The sequence below is a fragment of the Talpa occidentalis genome, unplaced genomic scaffold, assembly GCF_014898055.3.
Source record: "Talpa occidentalis isolate TD23 unplaced genomic scaffold, MPIMG_talOcc4v2.1 talOcc4.14, whole genome shotgun sequence".
Taxonomy (NCBI): Eukaryota; Metazoa; Chordata; class Mammalia; order Eulipotyphla; family Talpidae; genus Talpa; species Talpa occidentalis.
The window spans coordinates 16,906,102-16,927,570 of NW_023601433.1; the positions used below are offsets into that span (position 1 = coordinate 16,906,102).

Here is a 21,469-nt window from a genome sequence, read left to right on the forward strand (position 1 = left end):
TGGACTAAGGTTAAGCAACTTATCTATCCCATTGAAAATAATTGAACCTCAGCCCCTTGCTTCCAGAAATTTACTTTATGTCCGTTCTAGTTCTTTTCTGCGTTCCTAACTGAATAAAGGCACCCAGTAGGGTAGGTTGGCATCCTAACGTCCCTCTGAGGGGTATCTACAGTCCTTAAACTCAGGCAGAGCCAGGCCCAGCCTGGCAGCAGTTACCTGGCGCTGCAGCGAGGCGGCGGTGAAAGGCGCGTGTCCCTCCACGACCTTCATGAGCAGCGAGATCCACTGCGGGGAGCTGAGGGCGGCGCACATGTGCGGTGTGAGCGCGATGCTGCGCACGAAGCCCAGCGTGCACCAGCTCCGGTGCTGCTCCCGGCACACCAGCCTGCTGGGGGATGCTGCAGGGCCAAACACACCAGCTTGGCACCCAGCTTCGAGAAGGAAAGACTCAGTGCAATCTTTACTTTTAATCTACCCACACCGCTAATTTCAACCATAAACTGCTTTATATAAATAAATTACTACAATTTCACCAGTTCAGTGTGAGAGCGGAGGGAGACTTCCAAGTTAGAATTAGTCTCGAAATACTTTACATTTTTAAAACCTTTAAAGTACATGTAATAATTCAAACAAGATATGGAATTCCCTCTACTTGTTGTTTCTAAGCAATAGGAAAAATGATCTGCAATTCAAATAGTTATTTGTGAGAGGGCACCTTTTCTTTTAAATCTCACGTGTTTTAAATATTCTCTGTGATATTGTTTCCATTTAATCTGTGGCATAAATTTCTAAATCTAGTGTTAGAAATCTGCATTAATAAAACATGACTGAGAAGTTTTCTGAGTTTTATCCAATTTGACTGAAGCCTCTGTGACCATCTGCCTCTCCTGGCGTCCCAATCAACACTCACGGGCGCCCCCAGGACCCCACTCCCCCCAGAAGAGGAATGAGGTCCCAAGGCCAATGGCACCGTGTGCCTTGCTCAGACCAACCCTGACCAGCTGCACTCACTGCCAACCAGCCACACTGACCGCACACTCACACTCCTACCACAACCATACATTCTCATCCTCAGTCACCAGCCCGAGCACACCCACATGTCACACACACCCCTGAAGATGCAGGATCACACATGTTCACAACCACCAGCTGCATCTCACATGCACTCACTCCTACTCACACATGTACACATGCAGTCACTAACACAAATACTCATACAAACACATACACCCCATTACACACTCCACTTTAAACCATTCACATCACTCACTAGTCTACTCTCACATGCACACGTATGCACACACTCCAACACTTCTATGACTACTACTGACAATTACACTTACGCATCATGCTGCCCATCTGTAATCATACACAACCCTCACTCTTGCATGCACTAAGTCTAACATTTCACTGACTCAGTCTTTCCTTCACACTCACACACCACTCATGCAGTTTCATGCATGAGTACACACTCACAATGCTCACAGACACTCTCTCTCACACAAACACACACTCTTCTATACACATTCGCCCACAGAGCCTTTCCTCATACATATACTCACTCACTCATGTACCTGCACTGCACACATTCACATGGACTTCCAGTCACATGCACACGGATACAGTCACACAACCACATGCATGCATACACACGCTCATGGGCAATTACTCCTACTTATTCACACTGATGCCCTCAAATGCATCTCCACACTTACAACCCCACCCACTCACACACACATATTCATTCTTTCATATACATTCATACACACATCAAATACAAACACACTGAAGCACACATCCCACACTTTCATAGCACTCACAAACACACATACAACCACGTATATGTTCACACTCATAGACTCACACCCACACATTCTTACATTCTCAGTCTTTGATGTGGCAGCCCAAATACAGGCCTAACACAGTCACCACATTTGTGGTCATTTGTCATGGCAGTTTCAAACACTAGTAATACACACACCAACACCTGGACAAATTCACGGCCCCAATTCTGACTGTGGACCCACAACTACTCATTGCGTACATGTCTTGTCCGTCGTTCCACTTTCCACTAGCATTCGCAGCAGGCCACACAGAGTCTTGGTGGCTTCGCTCTGCATGATTTCGGCATGGATTCCCGCAGAGAGACAGAGAGTCTGCAGTAGATTAATAGTACTGGTAAGCATCATCGCCGTGGGGTGAACATTCTTTTCAATATGTTCAGCTTCTGAAAAAAAGAACAAAATAAGAAACTATACTCCTAAATAGAACTGGTAGCTGTCCATGCATTTAGTTTAAGGACTCTAATTTCACAGTCTTTATTTTTACTGTGGGAAGGGAAGAAGCTCATTAGAAGAAAAGAGGGAATTTAGGATGTACTAAGCACATCCCCTAATCAGCTCTGTCCCTACCTTCGCCAGAGAAGACAAATCTTTTAAATTAAGTTGAATTTTTTTTAAATAATTTCAACAGATAGCTCAGAAATGCTGAAATGATTTCAAGGGTTTCCTCCTTCAGAAAAGTAAAGTATCAAATGTCAAAAGCTGGCTGCTGAGCAGTCAATTACAGCCTGGTTGAGGATGCAGTGCCTGCCTCCAGGGTGATGAACCAAGGCTGGCATGCTCAGGTTGCTGGCTTTGGGCTAGCAGGCACATGGCAGATGGGCAACCATTCTATCACATGGCTGACCCTACCCAGACCTTCTCAGGCACAGCACAGGAAGGAGAAGGGACCTCTAGGCTAGACACTAAGCAGGCAGATGCAGTGCTAACAAAACCAGCCCTGACAGTGTAGGCTTCACAGGGGCCCTCCTTCACATGGAACCCCAGTGAGGCAGGCACTTCTGCTTAAACCTCAGAGGCCCAGCTCCCACTCATGGTGGGCACAAAGCAGAGCGCTTCCACCCTCACACCACCATGCCCTGCAGAGCTCAGTGTTGTCCAGGTTCCAGCGCTAAGTCTATGAGTGACGATGGATCCTGAGTGCACTGTGCACAGGCCGGCCCCTGAGTGGGTAGTATGGGCTGGTCTCTTAGATGGTCTCGCTGAAACCAGTACAGGAAGCTTTATTCACACATCCTGAGGTCTTCCAGTCATATCTAAAAAAATGTCATGAAACCCTCCTCCCACAACCCTGGATTTAAGTTTCACTCCATATCCTCAACTCTGCTGTCTTTAAGGCAGTAAAGTACTGAAGCATTCCACACTGTGCACAGCATTCTGGTTGAAAGGCCACAGTGCGGAGGTGTAAATAGACATGCCGAGTTCTGATGGGGCTGATGGCATGGGCAGGCAGCACCTGCTCCACCAGCCACCAGCTCACTACCTCGGCAGGTTCAGGGCTGGCACAGAGGGTCCATAAGAGGCAAGCACATAGCAGCGCTGCACTGCCTCACCCCACCAGGCTGCAGGTGTCCCAGAGCCGTGCCGCACCCCTGCGTCAGCATCACCAGCGGCTTACTTCACCTTCGAGGTGAGCCCCAAAGCAACAGAGCACTGTCTGCAGGTGAGTCCCGCACCTGCTCTCACTCCCAGTCAGCATTCAGACACAGCTTGCCGGGACCCCCTCCCCTTCCTGCCGCCAGACTAAAGATTCCCGAGGCACCCACCAGAGTCATCCTCCGTGTCCGAGTCCTCGGCGGAGGGCTGCGTAGAGGCTGGCAGCTCGGCCAACTTGAGGTCATACTTTCCCTCTTTCCCCATCCTGTATGAGTTGGTGCTGCCAGTGTCCCACTGGACCCTGATCCACCCATCCTCTCCCAGTTCACCAATCACACGGCCGAGGCCAGGAGGTGGTCCATCCTAGGGGAGCCAAAACAGAGATCAGTTAAGGAGGGCCTCCCTGGTGGCACAGTGGTTAAAGACAGCACTATCAAGCTATCACCAGCCACTGCAGCAAGAGTTCGATTCCCCGCCAGCCAGGGAGCTACCCACATGGTGCAGCAGACCTCTCTTGCCTCGCCCGCTGCTCCCCTCAGCAGTGTGTTTCAGTAAATCTGCCTGTTCTCTCTCTGGTGAATCTTCTCACCCCTGGGCCTCTGGCCTGTACCCCAGTTCTTGTATGCATAAATAAATAAATCTTTAAAATAAACATAAATAAAAAGAAGGTGCCTGCCTGCCCTGTCACACAGACGTCACCTATAAGGGTGACTGGGTCACCTGCACATGGTGCATGTCCACAGGCTGCTTCAAATCCACCTGCAACATGCATAGCTCCTATCACCCTAAGCTGAACACCAGGAAATAACTTGCTCATGATCCTCACCAAAGAGATAAATAGGGAAACATAATCTATGTTCCAAGGCAACGCAAAGACGCGGCTCTCCAGCCCGGCCCTGGTGCCCTATCCCTGGGCCTTCAGTCCCTCACAGGCTTTTGAGCTCAGAAACCTGAAACAAGCAACAGCCTCTCCACATTCCTCCTCATTCTTTAGTTTTCCCTCTCACTGCCACGGGTGAAAGCTGCTCCTAGGACACTGCTACCGTGCCTAGACACTTTCATTTCTGAGATAATGCCGACAAGGCCCATGCTTAAAAATGAGGCTGAGAGAGCCTGGATGACAGGCATGCTACCATGCCACAGGAAGGCCAACCCTGACCTTAGCTAGTGACTGTGGTAATGACGCTGACATCAGCCCCTATGACCTCCACCTGGGGATACCAGATACTGGGAATAGCATGAGCAAAGAAGAAATACATAAATGGGCCACTGCCCAACTGGTACACCTGCAACTGCTGGGCTGGGGCACCCACTAGGCCAGAAGCTCCCAGAGACACACTACCTTGGAGTTTGCTCTGTCAAAACTGCCTCTCTCCTCCTCCCTCTCGCTCTTGGCTGGGCTGAGCCACATGTTGGGGACATTTCTCCTGCCGAGATGTCCCTTCAGCAGGCTGTTGTTATTCTCTACTTGTTTTGATTCAATTCAATTCACTAGCTCAGGAATTTGCAACAACCTCATCTGCTAGGCACGTCGCACATTGAGATAGCTCTTTTTTTTTTTTTTTTAAGATTTATTTATTTATGCATACAAGAGCTGAGGTGCAGGCCAGAGGTGTGGGAATTGAGAGGATCCACCAGAGACAGAGTGGGTAACAGAACAGGCAGACGGACTGAAACACACTGCTGAGGGGAGCAGCGGGTGAGTCAGGAGAGGTCTGCTGCTCCATGTGGGTTGCTCCCTGGCTGGGGATTGAACTCGTAATGCAGTGGCCACGGATAGCTTCATAGTGCTGCATCTTAATCCCTTGTGCCACCAGGGCAGCCCGAGATAGCTCTTTATTGCAGTTTCCACCCATTAACAGCAAGGATACGTGGAGAATCACAAGTGGTGACTACTGAGCTTAACTGAAATCTCTGAGTACCTGATCGCCCCATTTCCAGTCCACACCTCTCATGACCCTGGTTCCAATCTTCATCATGGCGGCCAGCTCTGGCCCTGAAACGGGGAGCTGCACCGGAGTGGTTTCCTTCCTCGTCTCTTCCAAAACAGTCGCAGATGCTCCTCGGGCAGCAGCGTTCATGTCGTCGTCAACATTGTCACAACTAGGGCCTATCAAGCATCAAGAACAGCTTCTGAGCCAATAATATATTCTGGGACAACTGGGTAACCAAAATCAATATATTTGCAAGCTTATACCATTTTTTAAATGGTGCAAAGACCTTAAAATGGAGCAAAGACCTAAATAAAAGAACCAAAACCATAAAATTTACAAAAGAAAACTCAGCACTCTTGACAACCTGGATTTCTTAGGATATGGTATCAAAAGCACAGGTAGTAGTAACAAAAAAGATAAGTTGGACAGCTTTTTTATTTAAAAAAGTTTTAAAAAGGAGACATAACTCACAAGGCGGGAGGAAGTATCTTAGAGTAAAAGTCTAGTATATGGAATGTATAGAGCATACCTGCAACTCAGCAATACAAAGACAAATAACCCAATTCAAATATGAGCAACACTTGAACAGACTTTTCCATGAAAGACACAGAAACAACCAACACACACATCTAAAGAGGCTCAATGTCATTTGTCATTAGCAAAACGTAAATCAAACCACATGAGGTAACACTTCACACCCATTAGTGTGGTCTTAATCCAAAAAACAAAGAAAATAACCAGTGATGGCCAGGATATAAAGAAACAGGACCCCTTGCCCATTGCTAGTATAGAAATGTCAAATGAGGGATCAGGAAAAAAAATTAATTATAATAAAGTAAAAATCAAAATCAACAGGCAACTGTAGATCAGAGACATAGGGCGGGAGGGATTAGGGTCAAAACAGGGGTGGGAAGAGCACAAGGGACCATAGTGATGGCTCACAGGTGAATGGTGGGGGTGGAAATTTTACGGGGACTATAACCAAGATGAAAATGCATACATTGTATAAAATGAAAAATGATGTAAAAAATGTATAAAATAATTAAAAATAAATTTATTATTAAAAAAAGATTTGTAGGGCCTCCCCGGTGGCGCAGCGGTTGAGCGCTGGGTTGCGAAGCTGCCCGCGGCCTCTGCTGCGCCGGTTCGATCCCCCGGCTGCTCCCCGGCCACCGGAGGAGGGTCCCACATGGCGCGCAGACCTCTCCTGCCGCCCGCTGCTCCCCTCAGCAGTGTACTTCGGTCCTTCTGCCTGCTCTGCTCCCCACTCTGGCTCTGGTGAATTCTCTCACCCTCCCGCGCTTCTGACTGTACCCAGTGCATGTATAAAAACAAGCAAACAAACAAATAAAAAAAAAAAATAAAGGAGATTGAATTCTGGTTCCTTCTCTCACTTTAAAAAAAAAAAAAAAAGATTTGTAAAATGGCACAGTGCTATGGAAAAGTTGAGCAGTCTGACAGCAAGTTAAACAAGATTACCATTCCACTGCTAGGCATATAACAAAAGAACTGAAACAGGTGTTAAAGCAAGTATCGCCAGCAACATTACTCCCAAATGGTCAAAAGGCAGACATGATGCACATGCCCTCAGTGGCTGAATGGATAAACTGTAGTACTTCCAAACGATGAAATTTTTCTACAAATGGAAAGGAATGAAGTACTAATAAATGCTAAAGGAAATAAAGCCAGATACAAAAAGCCAAAAATTATATATCATTTATATGCACTATCCAGAAGTAGGCACATGCAGAGAATCAGAAAGTAGATCTGTCATCGCCAATAGCCAGGGGAGTGAGAAAACAGGAGTCACTGCTAAATGAGAACAGGTTCACACTGGGGGTGATGAAAAAGTTACAGACCATGTGGTAACACACGCTGTAGGTATGCTGAAGGTCACTGAACTAGAAATGTAAAAGTGGTTAACAAGGTAAATTTTGTTATTTGCATTTTCCACAAAAACAACTGAGAGAGAGATCAAGGTAGGTCTTGCTATTTTCATGAAGGACTAGGGCAATGCCAACCTACCAATCAGCCGGAGCGCTGTCTGCGTGAGGGCGAGCGTGCCTGAGTTCAGGAGGAGGTCCAGGTTACTTGCACCGTGCTGCAGCGTGAGCATGCTGAGCATAACCAGGAGGAAGCGGGCCTGTGGGGTCGTGCCCAGGCTCGGTCCTGACGGGTTCTCGTTGGTAATGGTTTGTAGGGGAACAGGCTGGATACCTAAAAAGCATTAGCACCCACATAAACTTCTTGTGTGCGGATACAAGGACATACATGAAGCAGAAAGCATTAGCAATATTTTAAATTGTTTTTCACAAAATGTGGGAATCGAGCAACTCTGTACTGCTTTACACCAATCCTATCACATCATTCCATGTAGCAGTCTCCATCTGCCTATGAAATTTATCATACTGTTCCTCTAAATACACCTGGAGGTTTACTGATTTCATTTCAAATATAACAGATACATTTCACTTTTTGTCCCCGAGAACTAATCCTAGATGTCTCTGTAGATACTCAAACTATCCAAGAAATAAGTATTAATATACAAAAATACTTGTATATACAATAAGTGTATATTTTTAAATTATACAATAAGTATTGTATATTTTTAAATTATACAATAAGTATTGTATAATTTAAAATTATATAATAAGTATAAATAAGCATTTTAGAATGTAACTGATACACATGAAAATGTTAAAATGTAAAAAAAAAAAAAACCTCTCTATTACTATACTTCAAGATTGTGATTCCTGCCAAATTTTGAAAATTTTGGAATCTGAGATGCATAAACAAATCTTTGAATGTACAAAGTTTATTCACATCTTCTTAAAAGCAAAACATCAGCACTTGTAAGTTTCCACAACATATAAAGAACCAAACTATGAAATGATGATGTAGTCACTTACATTATACTCCAATAATAATTCTAATTAAACTATTTAACCATCAGATATTTTTTAACTCACCGAGTTCTTTAAATTTGGCATTTGCATCCATCAAAACGTTTCGAATATTCTGAACAGCCCAAGCATACAGCTTGCCAAAAGTCACTTCCAGCAGCATCCGATTAAAAGGTGGTATCAAATCAACATCCTTTAAACAATCCGTAAGGGGTTCCCTTTCAAGCAAAGAGAAATCATTTTAGTCAGAATATTGCCAGATTTTTTTTAACTAAAACCGAACAATGCTTTGTTGCAACAACTTCTTTTAATTAAAAAATATTTTATAAACTTTTACCCTATATCAACTCCCTCAGGAATAAGTCTCTGCCATCCACAGAACATGGCATATTGCACAGATGGAAGTAAGAAATTTTTGGCTGCCAGTTTTAAAATTGTATCTATGCCTTCCAGGCGAACCTCCGCTCTCTCCAACTGCAAAACATCAATGATACAATTAAGTGTTGCACATATTATCCAATGTAAAGCAGAATGTTCTTAGCAAATTTTACCTGTTTTAGAAGGCACTTTCTCATTTTTTCCACATCCACTGGCTCTTCTTTCAGGGCAAATTCAGCAATTGTACTGAGAAGTGCAGACTGTGGATAAAGACCCTGAACATTCTGCTTCAACCATTTATATTTGTGAACACCGGTAACTGTACTCAACAGAGGTTGCCATTTGTCCTGACAAAGGGAAACAATTTGTACCATTAGTTTACACTACAGATATAAACATGTGCTCCAAAGCAGTTAAGCAGTTATTACTTGAATAAAATATAAAGGCGAATAGGTTTAAGTTGAAATATTTTAATTTTTACTAAAAGTAAAAGGAAACACATTTCAAGCTCTCAGTTTGCCCAAGGCACATAAGTCAAGTTCATTAAGCATCATTAGGTCGTGTTTACTCAGACTTTTAGTAACACCCTACAAACACTCTAGGAGACAGTGACAGTCCTTGTGGATTCCTTTACTATGCACTGTCTTTCCATTCAGCCAGTCTAAGAATCACAGAAAGTTCTTTACCTTGGGTGATTTAATTGCAATGGGTCTTTTGTCCACATTTATAGGGCTGTGAGGCAAAATACAAGTTTCTTCTAAATCACTTTCTTCATTTCCAATTTTTTCTTCATCATCAGTAGATTCTGGCTTCTTAGGAACTATATTTAAAAACATCATTTGTAATAAAAATCACTTAAATATAATTTTAAATTAAGGAATATTAAAATTTGCATGGAGTACAAGAATATTATAGTCAATGAAACATGAAAACATTATGGTCAACCAAAAGGCCAAAACTACAAATATAAAAGCTATCATAATTATTCTTTTTTTTTTAAAGATTTATTTATTTTTTTATACAAGCACTGGGTACAGTCAGAAGTGCGGGAGGGTGAGAGAATTCACCAGAGGCAGAATGGGGAACAGAACAGGCAGACTGATGAAATACACCGCTGAGGGGAGCAGCGGGCATGGCAGGAGAGGTCTGTCATGCCATGTGGGACCGAACGGCCGGGGCTCGAACCGGTGCTGCAGAGGCTGAGGGCAGCTTCACAGCCCAGCGCTCAACCACTGCGCCACCAGGGGAGGCCCCCATAATTATTCTTGAATGACATACAGTAATAATACTTGGTCACTACATGTAAGGGACAGAAAGACACAGTGGGGCCTCCCCGGTGGCGCAGCGGTTGAGCACTGGGTTGCAAAGCTGCCCGCAGCCTCAGCCTCGCTGGTTAGATCCCTGGCTGCTCCCCGGCCACCGGAGGAGAGTCCCACATGGCGCGCAGACCTCTCCTGCCGCCCGCTACTCCTCTCAGCAGTGTACTTCGGTCCTTCTGCCTGCTCTGCTCCCCGCTCTGGCTCTGGTGAATTCTCTCACCCTCCGCGCTTCTGACTGTACCCAGTGCTTGTATTAATTAATTAATTGATTGATCGATCTTTAAAAAAAAAGACAGTGACAGTGCTATGATGAAGAGAAGCCTTAAATAAGGGGGTGTGTAGTAATCAGCAATCGTTCTTAAAGGGCCAGATGGTGAACATTTAAATCTTTGCAAACCATTCAGTTTGTTTCAAATACTCAATTCTGCTGTTGATACATGAAAAAGAGCTAACTTTATGTATGCATGTTATATTTCAAACTTCATATAATTATCAAATGTCAAACATATTCTTCCTGAGATTAAAAAAAAAATCACTGTTAGATGAAAACCAAGTCTTAGCTCATGGGCAGTGCAAAGCAAGCAGCAAGGCTGCTGCATCTGGCATGCACCCCCCCTACCCCTCACCACCTGCCCGCCAGCCTAGAGCACTGCTCCTCTGGTCACAGTGTGGAAGTGAATCAACTAGATGTCATACTATGTTGGCCTCCTTAGGGAAATTTCTACTGATTTTGCAATAATGAGGGCTACTTCCTAATTTTTGGTCTCTTTCGAGGTTTTTATTCTAATTCTTTCCAACACAATATAAATCACAGGCAGTGAAACATTAACACAGCAGGTCTGGGTTGCTCAAATTCTGAGAATTCCTAGAAAAGTCTCAACTTTCATTTCAGCACTAGCCCTCGACCAACTCCTGGGAACTTAATTCTGAGCCCATGCCCTGTGCCTCAGGACAAGGAGCACACAGATTAGGCTGACTAATTTCTGCTGACAATGTGACATACAGTGCTCATCTGTTTGTGCTCCAGGGCTGGGGTCTGAGTAACTCAGAGCAACTGTGAAGGCCCTGAATAACTATGTGACAGGCACCCAATAACAACCCTTGATAGCCTTGATAGCAAGGTGAGCAGCCTGGCTGACGACCCCTCACATGACATTGCTAAGAGAACTAAGCACATCTTGTATGATTTTGAGTTTGGTTTCCTCAGACTTCCCTCCACACACCTCCCCTTTGCTAATTCCAACCTGTGTCCTTTCACACCCCTGCAACCATGAGCACAACAGCTCTTCCGTGTCCCGGGAGCAATGGCAGCAAATTACCACACTTAAGAAGGATGGTCCTGGCAACCTCTGACAGAGCAACAGTAATACAAATTACTTAGAAGTTTCTTCATTTTCTTAACCAAAAAACCCAAGAGCTTCAAAATCCATTAAATGTAGAAACCACAATGAGAACTTTCAGAGGCAGCAATGTGGGTTCACGAAGGTAAGGCCAGGTGGTGAGGGGTCACACCCCTCAGGCTGACATGACCATCCCCCAAGCCTGTGCTCCTGCTATAGGTTTCCTGCCCCCAGCACTTAGGGAATCTTGTGACAGGATTTCCTGATCCAGAGTATCAGGGTTTGCACAGAAATTATCAATTCAGGATGGCTTCTAAAACAAATTAGTCTTTCATGATGTTATTGTTCATAATGTTTATCAAAATTCAGTTATTAATATTGCTTAATTACCAGGTCTATGAAGAAATCAATTCATAAAAAATATAATCAGAAATTCTATAGATTTGTTTATAATGACAGTGACCAAATTTTAAAGTATATTATGTATTTTTACTCAAATTTTGCCTATTTAAAGCAAAAGTTTTCTATCTTCTTACATAATCAGTAATTCTTTTAATTTCCTCTTACAACAAATGTGTATGTCAGATTACTCACTATTTCCAAAGAAAAACATGTCTTTGTAAGATGGCAAGGTTTGTTGAAAGATTAAGCGTTCCCATACATCTCATCAGCAGAACCCAAAGTTACATTGTTATCTGGCATCTTGGAAAATAGACGGAATTCGCAGACTCTCATAAACACCCACAAATCTAACAGCAGTTGTGGAACAGCCTCATCTGAGCAGAAATGAGCAATAGCAAACGCTTCATTCTGCAAGTGCAGACTAAGCTACCCTAGGGAAGGCACACTTCCACAGCATGTTCCTGCCTTTCACATTCCTACCTCTCTTTTTCCTTCGTTCGCGAATTATCTTCTGAGTTATCCTCCTCCACCGAGGCAAAGAACTTAGCAGTTTAAACTTGGACATTATGGAGAGGTCATTACAAACTGCAGGTCTCAGTTCGTTAAAGAGGAATCTTAAGCGTTCAATGACTGGCGCACAGACCTCCTTGTAAGAACGGCCCTGTTCTTGATGTGTCTACAAGTTAAATGTGAAAAGACAACTTAGGAACACATATTTTACCAACTGGCTGAAAAGTCCAGAATTAAAGAGAATCAAAAACTATTTACCTTAATGAGCGAGCATTTTGCCTGGTAGACAACTCTACAAACATCCACCACTGATTTAGGCAACGTTCTGTGTTTTACTTGCTCAATACCAAGTGCACCTGCATGAACTAAGGATAATGCCACATGACCTGTAAAAGACATTGAAAAGAATGGTCCAGATAGGAAAGAAAGTCTATTACAAGTGAGTTGAAAGATTTAGAATACAGGGGGAAAAAAACATCAAGCTTCATACCTAAATCTTCATGCTTTAAGAGGCAACATAACAGCAAGCGGCCGACCTCTTCCACAGGATGCTCAGGAGGAAATGTGATTGGTGTAGTCAAGTGGCACTGCCTACAGTACCTTTCTATTTGACACAGAAAGTCCTGCAACAGAAACAGCTGGAGGTAACTTCAGAACCACCCTCGCACAATGTCAAAAGCATAAACTATGTGCCACGGCTTCTGAACTGCAATCACAATTTGCAATGACTCTGAAACCTCCCAGGTACGCAAAATCAAATCAGACTCACGCCTCAAAACCAGCCCTCCGTGTATCATGTAAACAAAGTCTTGCTAAGCTAATCAAGGAAGGATACTGAGGGGGTGGTGTGGGGAGGCGTCACTTACCTTCACATTGTGATCCTGGATGTTGTTATCCGCAATGGCCTGCAGGAATGCCTGGGACTGGTCCCCAAGGGCTCGTCTGTGGGAGCAGAGTCGGGACTTGCTGGCTGGAGTCCCCCCAGGTGAACTACAGTGGTCCTCATCTTTCTCTTCATTGTAGCTATAGTGGATCTGGCTGGTCTGCAGGCCTCCAGAGAAGATGGAAGACTGAAGCCACTCTAGAAAGTGCATGGACAACGATTAAAAAGAAACAAGTAAACTGCAGAAATAAATACCGGAAGAAAGCTGTAGAACTAAATACTTAATTTAGGTGAAATTCAGTATCACTCATATGAGAGAGTCGCATTTAACAGATATATACAGATTGGCTCATCATTCCTGTTTCTTTAGGATAACAGGTAACACTTCTGGTTATTCAATGGGGAAAGCAGTGTTGGGGAATATGCACACATGGAGTCATTCCATTTCAACTGGGACAACTATATGCTACAAAGTTCTACAAGGGGTACAAGAGTATGTGACAGAAAGCCCTCCATTACTCAGAGGTGAGCAACGGGTTCAATTTTACTATAGAAGCAGAAACTGAGCTGAGATCTATACAAAAACAGAGGCTAAGTGTCCAGGCAGAAGAAACGCAGCACATGTTAAGGTCACATCTATCCACACCATTAATCAAGTGTTTAAGAGTGAGAGACTACTAAACACACAGTACACTTCTTTTAGTAAGAAATTGATCCTAGGAGACTGGAGATCCAATGGACTGTAAAGGAGACCTGTGTATCAGATGAGGCCAGGCAAGACCCCATAGAACATGCCAGAACACTCATCAATAAGAGTCACTAATAAGTAATCAGTTTTGTATAGCACTGCAGATTTCTTTGAAATGCCTGTGTTATGAAAATATTCCTCTGACATTCAAGCATCAAATCTGGAGTTTTCTTTCCTAGAAATTTAGATTTTAGAGGGCCTCCCCTAGCGGCACAGGTGGTTGAGCGCCGTGCTGTGAAGCTGCCTGCAGCCTCTGTAGCACCGGTTCAATCCCGGCCTGCCAGGGAGGGTCCCACATGGCACTGCAGACCTCTCCTGTTGCGCCCGCTGCTCCCCTCAGCAGTGTATTTCGTCAGTCTGCCTGTTCTGCTCCCTGCTCTGTCTCTAGTGAATCCTCTCACCCTCCCATGGATCTAACCTGTACCCCAGTTCTTGTATAAATAAATAAATTTTTTTAAAAATTTAGATTTTAGAGCATTCAGGAGCATTCACCAAAGTGCCACATTAATTCTTTCAAAGCACTACTGTGAACTACCCTTCTCTGGCTCCCTCCACTTAGAACCCCCCCTCATTTCTCAAAGACACTGCTCCACGGGGAGTTCTGATGTCCTTGAGTGGATCAGGCCCCCACCCACTGGAATCCACTGCACCTTTTGCTGTCCTCTACTCTGACACTTGCTGATTCACACAAAGCTTGGTTTCCCTGCAATACAAGTCTTCAAGGAGGAGTGTAGGGCCGCACAGCACAGCATCCAGTACACGCTCTGAGAGAGTTCCAAAAAGCAGGCTGACCAGGCACCAGGGCATGCTTACCCATTAACCTTCTCCTATAATACTCAATATAGACGCGCTCAAAACCCCTGCTTTCCTCAACTGGACCTCTCACACACCCATGTTTCTGCCTGGATTGCTCTCATACCCAACTTGCTAGGATTCCAATTTCAGGATTGGTGCAATCTTTATGAAGCCTTTCTTGCCACCAGAACCATTTACAAATGTCTACACTTCACCAAGTACCAGTGGGTCTCCTGACCTGCTTGTTATCACACAGCAAGCCCTGGAAGACAGAGGTATGACTTATTCCACACCTGTTACACTCTGAGCTAGATGTCTAGTATGATAATTAGTACCCCACACAGAAGCTTGCTGGGTGGATGGTCAGTAGACAAAAGAAACATACAGATAAAGAAAAAATTGAACCTAGCTTACAGGATATGGAGAACTTTTGTTACTGGAGGTGATTACAAAGGTTGCCATCCCAAAATGTATTTGATTTAAATATAGTAAAAACACTATCTTCAAATACAATGTTTTCCTGAAGGACAAGTGAGCCACATCATAAGAACTTCTAGACATAGAGGGAGAAAAGTCAAGCTAAGCCCATCTGTTAGAGGAGGCATGAGTGAGATCAGTCACAGGACTGACCTTCCTACATACCTGTCACCTCCTTCTGCAGCCACAGGTTGAGAGAACAAATAAAAGTCACTCCTGTTATTTCTTTTTGTTTGTTTTTCTTTTTAGAAAATTTATTTATTTATACAAGCACTGGGTACAGTCAGAAGTGTGGCAGGGTGAGAGGATTCACCAGAGCCAGAGTGGGGAGCAGAACAGGCACACTGATGAAATACACTGCTGAGGGGAGCAGCGGGCAAAGCAGGAGAGGTCTGTGTACCATGTGGGACCCTCGCTGGTGGCCGGGGATCGAACCAGCGCTGCAGAGGCTGCGGGCAGCTTCGCAGCCCAGTGCTCAACTGCTGCGCCACCGGGGAGGCCCCCATTCCTGTTATTTCTAATTAACTGGTTTAATATCACCCTCCTTATTATACCCCAACAACTGTGTTGATTCTTCCTCTCATGCTCTTAATGGCACTTATGGCTCAGTTAAAATAACTGGCTAATCTTAGCAGAAAGCAAAAGTTCTTACTGGCACATTCGACCTCAACTGGAGACAGTGGAGTGCTCATCGCTAAGTAGGAGGCGTGTAATCCAAGAAGCAGGCCCAGATTCCTCTCTGTGTCTATCAGAGGTGAAGACAGACTTCCCAGATCTGGTATGGTAACGACTTCCTGGTCAGGCTGGGGAAAAATAAGTTTCATCATCAGTCTGAGAAAACAGAATATTAAATATATATAAAAAAAAAAAACCCATAAAGCCAAAACGAGCAATCGCTTATATCCTTAAACAAGTCAAGTGCTGTGATGAGGAGAGGCAGTGATCCAGACTCTGGCACTACACTGTGTATTAGTGAGCGCAGGCTGCTACCAAAGGGACCTGAAATTCTGACCAGAAACATTCCACAAAGCAGACAGTGAATCACTGCTCCTCTGGGAAAAAAAACAGAGCACAAAAAATTTAGCTAGAAAATTCCTTAGGGAATCAAACAGAAGTTTCTGAAGTGATTGCATACAATGCTTCAGGAAATATCCTGAATTGGTACATGTATAAAGAACCCACAAAAATATGACAAGTATTGTCGCGAGTTAGTGAACTAACATGTGGGGGAAATAAATTTCTTCAAAGAGCAAACACATTTAGAAAAAAGTTCAAATGAAAGTAATCTGAAATTCTGCCAGTCATATTAGACAATTTATAGTTAATTTTCCTTCATAAAATCCTGTAAGTCTGAGTCTGGATCCACACTTAGAAAGTCAATCCCAATATAAAAACTCTAACACCCATGAACACATCAGAACATATTTCTATTTTCAAAAATTATGCCACTATATAGCTCTTTCCCCAAAATATGCATCTCAAGATAGCAAGCCATTCCAAATTTCTACATAACCTTACAATAAAATTGTAGCACTTAAAGGTTACCTCTTTGTGGAACAGTGTCCGCATTTCTTACAAAGTAATAATTTTTAAAATAACTCTTCAAGATCAACACCTCATAAAGCTTAACAAGAACAAATGCAAACTCACTTAATTGAAAAAAAAAAATCAGTAAAAGATCATTACCACTTAATGATCCCCCTACCTCCACCCAACTCAAAAGGTCCCAGATGTTAGTAATTTAGGGTCAGAACCCCTTATCGCAAACACTGAGAAAGGTCTCTGCTGACATCCACTATGGCCCCATAGACACATTCTCACTTCCACACACTCATCCTCACCTCCAGATACTGGCCCACACAGAAGGCATGCATTGACTCCCGTGTGTCTTCAAATTGCAAAGCAGCTTCTAAAGCGACCACTGGGTCTTCCCCTGCAAACTGAGCTGAAACAAAAAGGATGAAGCCACATGACTTCAGTACAATTTGCCTAGACATCTACAGTAAAAATGACAAGTGGGAAAGAAATTAGGCAGGTTAACTCCAAAGTAAGGGGTACCAAAGTGTAAACATCTCTCACTCTGTCCTGGACTAACCAGGCCAAATCAGAACATGGAACAAATTCCAACAAGTGTTAGTACAAAAAAAAATGCATTAATGATGAAGAATTTTTCAAATGTGGCTGAATTCACTGACGAACAAAGACCAAAATCACAGATAGATAAAAATATGGAGAAAGTGGAATAATAGTAAACTGATCACTTAAAAGCCAAAAATGTTCTGGTTAAAATGATATATGCTATAACTTTTAACCATGAGGTGAAAAAGCACAGCCTTACCAAGAATGCTATTTCCTGTTAATGACTGTGTCTGGAAGTCCTTTATATCATATACTTTTCCATCAATCACAGTCCAGAAGCCTCCATCTTTATTGTGGTTCTCCAAATCAGCCTTGCGTATAAGTGTCACCTCCTCATTATTTCTACAGTTCTGACCTGTAAAAAATGACTCTGTATATACAGAAACCAAAATCAATGAGTCAATAGATCATAGATAAAATAAAAGGAAAGAAAAGGAAAAACAGACAAATGCACAATCACAATGGGAGTAACATTCTCCCCACAACTAAGATCACAAAAAAAAAATCAACAAGGATATATACAATGCTGCAAAAAACAAAAGCAAAACCATTTGAGCAGCATGAACAGCAAATCTGACCATATGCCAGACAGTAGAGCAAATCTCAAAGAAATGAAGTTACAGAGCATGTGCATTTCCTACAATGCATAAACTACAAATAGGTAACAAATTAAAATTCCCTACATATTTGAGAATTATGAAACTAAGTTATAAATAACCCAAATTCCAAGGAAAAATTATGAAAATTAGAAGTGCAGAGAAATGAGCAATAATGAAAATACTATTGGGGCCTCTCTGGTGGAGCAAGGGGTTAAGCAACGCACTATGAAGCAATAGCAGCCTCTGCAGCACGTGTTCGATCCCCGGCCGGCCAGGGAGCAACCCACATGGCACAGCAGACCTCTCCTGTCTCACCCGCTGCTCCCCTCAGCAGCGTATTTCGATCAATCTGCTTGTTCTGTTCCCCACTCTGTCTCTGGTGAATCCTCTCTTACTCCCATCCCACACCTCTGGTCTGTACCCTAGCTCTTATATGCATAAATAAATATTTCAAAAAAAAAAAAAAGAAAATATTATTGATCAACACTTGTACTATACAGTTAAGTTGATGCTTGAGGGCATTTCCACCTTTAAATGTATATATGGGGGGAGAGGAGGAAGAGCTAAAGAATTAATAGATTAATACAGATCAAATAGATACATTTTTGAGTTTATAATAATACTCAGAAACAAAACCTCACTGGTTACCTTTAAAAGTACAGGACACCAACTCAATGCTATGAAAAATGGCAAAATAAGGCAGAGGGCAAAGGCATAAAGCTAGCATCTCGTCCTACCTGTACACATTATAGTATACGTCAGGCAAATCCAACAGCTGAGAGTAAGGGTGGTGGGGGACTGGATAAATGATACACTAAACATGAACGCCCTGGTCCATGTGAAGAGAACTGAAGGTGGGGTCACCCAGAATCACAGGTCTCTGAGCCCAAGAGACAGAAAGCATAGCCTCAGATACACACTGACTCACCAAAACTGAGTCCAAATCTGATCAAGCTTCTACATATAACCAGCAGTGAAGAGAAAATGTAACTGATAATAGATGTTAATGTAAAAGAAATACAAGCTGCCAAGATCAGAAAACATGAACGTCTCTGGAACAAATGCCTGACATTTTTTTTTAAAATACACAGTATGACCAAACAAAAGAAGAGGAGGGTCAGAACCTATGCTGTTAGGGGGGAAAAGACTGAAGTACATAACTTGTTTAGATCCTGGTTCAAAATAACCGCAAATAAGGCAGGCTTTTTATATAATCCAGGAAAAACTGAACATGAACTTCATGACATATTAAAGAACTGACCGGAATGTTAGCATAATGACACTGTTTTCATTGCAAAAGGAAAGTAGTATCATTAACAGGTAAAGTGTGGTAAAACTTTTTGTTTATAGACAAAGTTGTTTTAAAATAATTCAGTTATCAACAAGATAAAAAGTATAGGCAGGCTTGGGGGATGTGAATATTTGTTAATCTATGTTCATTGTACTATATGCTTTACTTTTACCTACATTAGAAAATTTTCATAATAAACAAATTAGATCACTGGAATAGTGTCCAGAAACAAACCTTTACGTATATGATCAAAACTACAGTGTACTACCACTTTACCCCATTAGAAAGGCTAATATCAACCGAAAGCAGAAAAAAACATGTACTGGTGAGGATGTGGAGAAATCAGCATTGCCTACGGGAATGTAAAATGATACAGCTGCTATCGATAAAAAATATGGCAGTTCCAGCAACTCCATTTTTGGTTTATACCCCAAAAAAGTGAAAGCAGGAATCTGAACAGACATTGCACATCCAAATTCACAGCAGCATTAGTTACAATAATCAAAAAGTTGAAATCACCCAAGTGGCCATTAACAGACGAATGGATAAAGAGAATGTGGTAGTGGTACAGAAATACAATGGAAGGGCCTCCCTGGTGGTACAAGGGGTTAAGCACCGCACTGTGAAGCAATAGCAGCCTCTGCAGCACGAGTTCAATCCCCAGTCAGTTAGCCAGAGAAAAACCCACATGGCGAAGCAGACCTCTCGTGGCTTGCCTGCTGCTCCCCTCAGCAGTGTACTTCGGTCAATCTACCTGTTCTGTTCCCCACTCTGTCTCTGGTGAATCCTCTCACCCCCACCCCACATCTCTGGCCTGTACCCCAGCTTTTGTATGCATAAGTAAATAATCTTTAAAAGAAAAAAAAAGGGCCTCGCCTGATGGCGCAGGCGATTGAGCGCCGTGCTGTGAAGCTGTCTGCAGCCTCTGCAGCACCCATTCGATCCCAGCCGGCCAGCGAGGGCCCCACATGGTGCAGCAGACCTCTCCTGTCTCGCCCGCTGCTCCCCTCAGCAGTGTGTTTCAACAGTCTGCCTGTTCTGTTCCCCACTCTATCTCTGGTGAATCCTCTCACCCTCCTGCACATCTGGCCTGTACCCTGGTCCTTGCATAAAATAAATAAATAAATCTTAAAAAAAAAAGAAAAGAAAAGAAATACAATGAAATATTAACCAACCTTAAAATGGAAGGAAATTCTAACCATGCCACAATATGAATGGGCAATGAAGACATGCTAAATGAAATAAGCCAGTTACCAAAGGAAAAACATTGAATGATTTCATTTAAATGACGTACCTAAAATGGTCAAATTCACAGAAACATGAAGTAGAACAGTGGTTGCCAGAGGCTGAGGGGAGGGAGGAATGGGATGTCGGTGTTTAAAGAGGACAGAGTTTCTGTTGAGGTGAGACTAGTAAGTTCTGAAGATGGAGGCTAGTGATGGTTGTAAGACAAAGTAAATGGACTTAATACAAGAGAATAATGCACTTTAAATGGTTAATATGGTCAATTTCATGTCACATACATTTTTCTCCAGTAGAAAAAAATTTAAGGTGGGGTTCCCACTCTATTCTAACTCCATCCACCAAAACACTTGCTCACAAAGAAAACCACAAGCCAAAATGATTATCAGGCAAATTCTACCAACCTTACATACACTCTTCCAACAAAAGAAGAGGAGAGGACATTTTTCAACTCATTCTATGAGACTAACTCCCTCTAGCAAAATCTTAAATATGTTACTGTTTTGCACTATCAGATTTTCTCCTGACTGGCTAACAACTGGTAGACTCTGCACAGAATTTAACAGGGCTCGCTTGCAGGGGAGACATCTTCTTTTTGAATCATGGCATTTTTATTTCAAAAATAGATGGCTGATTTAGCCTTTGAAAAATTAGTAATTTAGGGCCTCCCCTGATGGCACAGGCGATTGAGCACAGTACTGTGAAGCTGTCTGCAGCTTCTGCAGCGCCAGTTTGATCCCGGCCGGCCGGTGAGAATCCCACTTGGCACAGCAGACCTCTCCTGTCGCACCTGCTGGGTATTTCAGCAGTGTAGTTCAGTCAGTCTGCCTGTTCTGTTCCCCGCTTTGTCTCTGATGAATCCTCTCATCCTCCCGGGCATCTGGCCTGTACCCCAGTTCGTGACTGTATGAATAAATAAATCTTAAAAAAAAAATTAGTAATTTATGCATTTACAGAAAAAAAAGAAGAGAAAAATGCATGATGTCAAGAGATGCAGAAAAACCATTTGATGAAATTTAGTAACCAATCACAATGAAAACTTCATTGCAATGCAAAAATAGAAGTAAACATC

The 21,469-nt window shown here is 43.0% G+C and overlaps 1 protein-coding gene across 5 annotated transcripts in view; it reads right to left on the minus strand.

Annotated features, from left to right (window-relative positions):
* Positions 1-21,469, minus strand: part of HERC2 (HECT and RLD domain containing E3 ubiquitin protein ligase 2) — a 160,850-nt gene that overhangs the window by 69,621 nt on the left and 69,760 nt on the right. For 3 of the 5 annotated variants that reach the window (XM_037510126.1, XM_054694803.1, XM_054694804.1), the window contains 16 exons: positions 17,465-17,635; positions 16,968-17,071; positions 15,779-15,929; positions 13,090-13,304; positions 12,714-12,846; positions 12,482-12,609; positions 12,194-12,389; positions 9,339-9,472; positions 8,826-8,999; positions 8,612-8,748; positions 8,341-8,492; positions 7,397-7,588; positions 5,360-5,547; positions 3,608-3,800; positions 2,045-2,227; positions 217-398 (listed from right to left, as the gene is read on the minus strand). In XM_037510126.1, the coding sequence (XP_037366023.1) occupies positions 217-398; positions 2,045-2,227; positions 3,608-3,800; positions 5,360-5,547; positions 7,397-7,588; positions 8,341-8,492; positions 8,612-8,748; positions 8,826-8,999; positions 9,339-9,472; positions 12,194-12,389; positions 12,482-12,609; positions 12,714-12,846; positions 13,090-13,304; positions 15,779-15,929; positions 16,968-17,071; positions 17,465-17,635 (2,633 nt within the window). The remainder of the gene's footprint in view (positions 1-216; positions 399-2,044; positions 2,228-3,607; positions 3,801-5,359; positions 5,548-7,396; positions 7,589-8,340; positions 8,493-8,611; positions 8,749-8,825; positions 9,000-9,338; positions 9,473-12,193; positions 12,390-12,481; positions 12,610-12,713; positions 12,847-13,089; positions 13,305-15,778; positions 15,930-16,967; positions 17,072-17,464; positions 17,636-21,469) is intronic. The other 2 variants (XM_037510129.2, XM_037510127.2) reach the window with 2 other exon arrangements.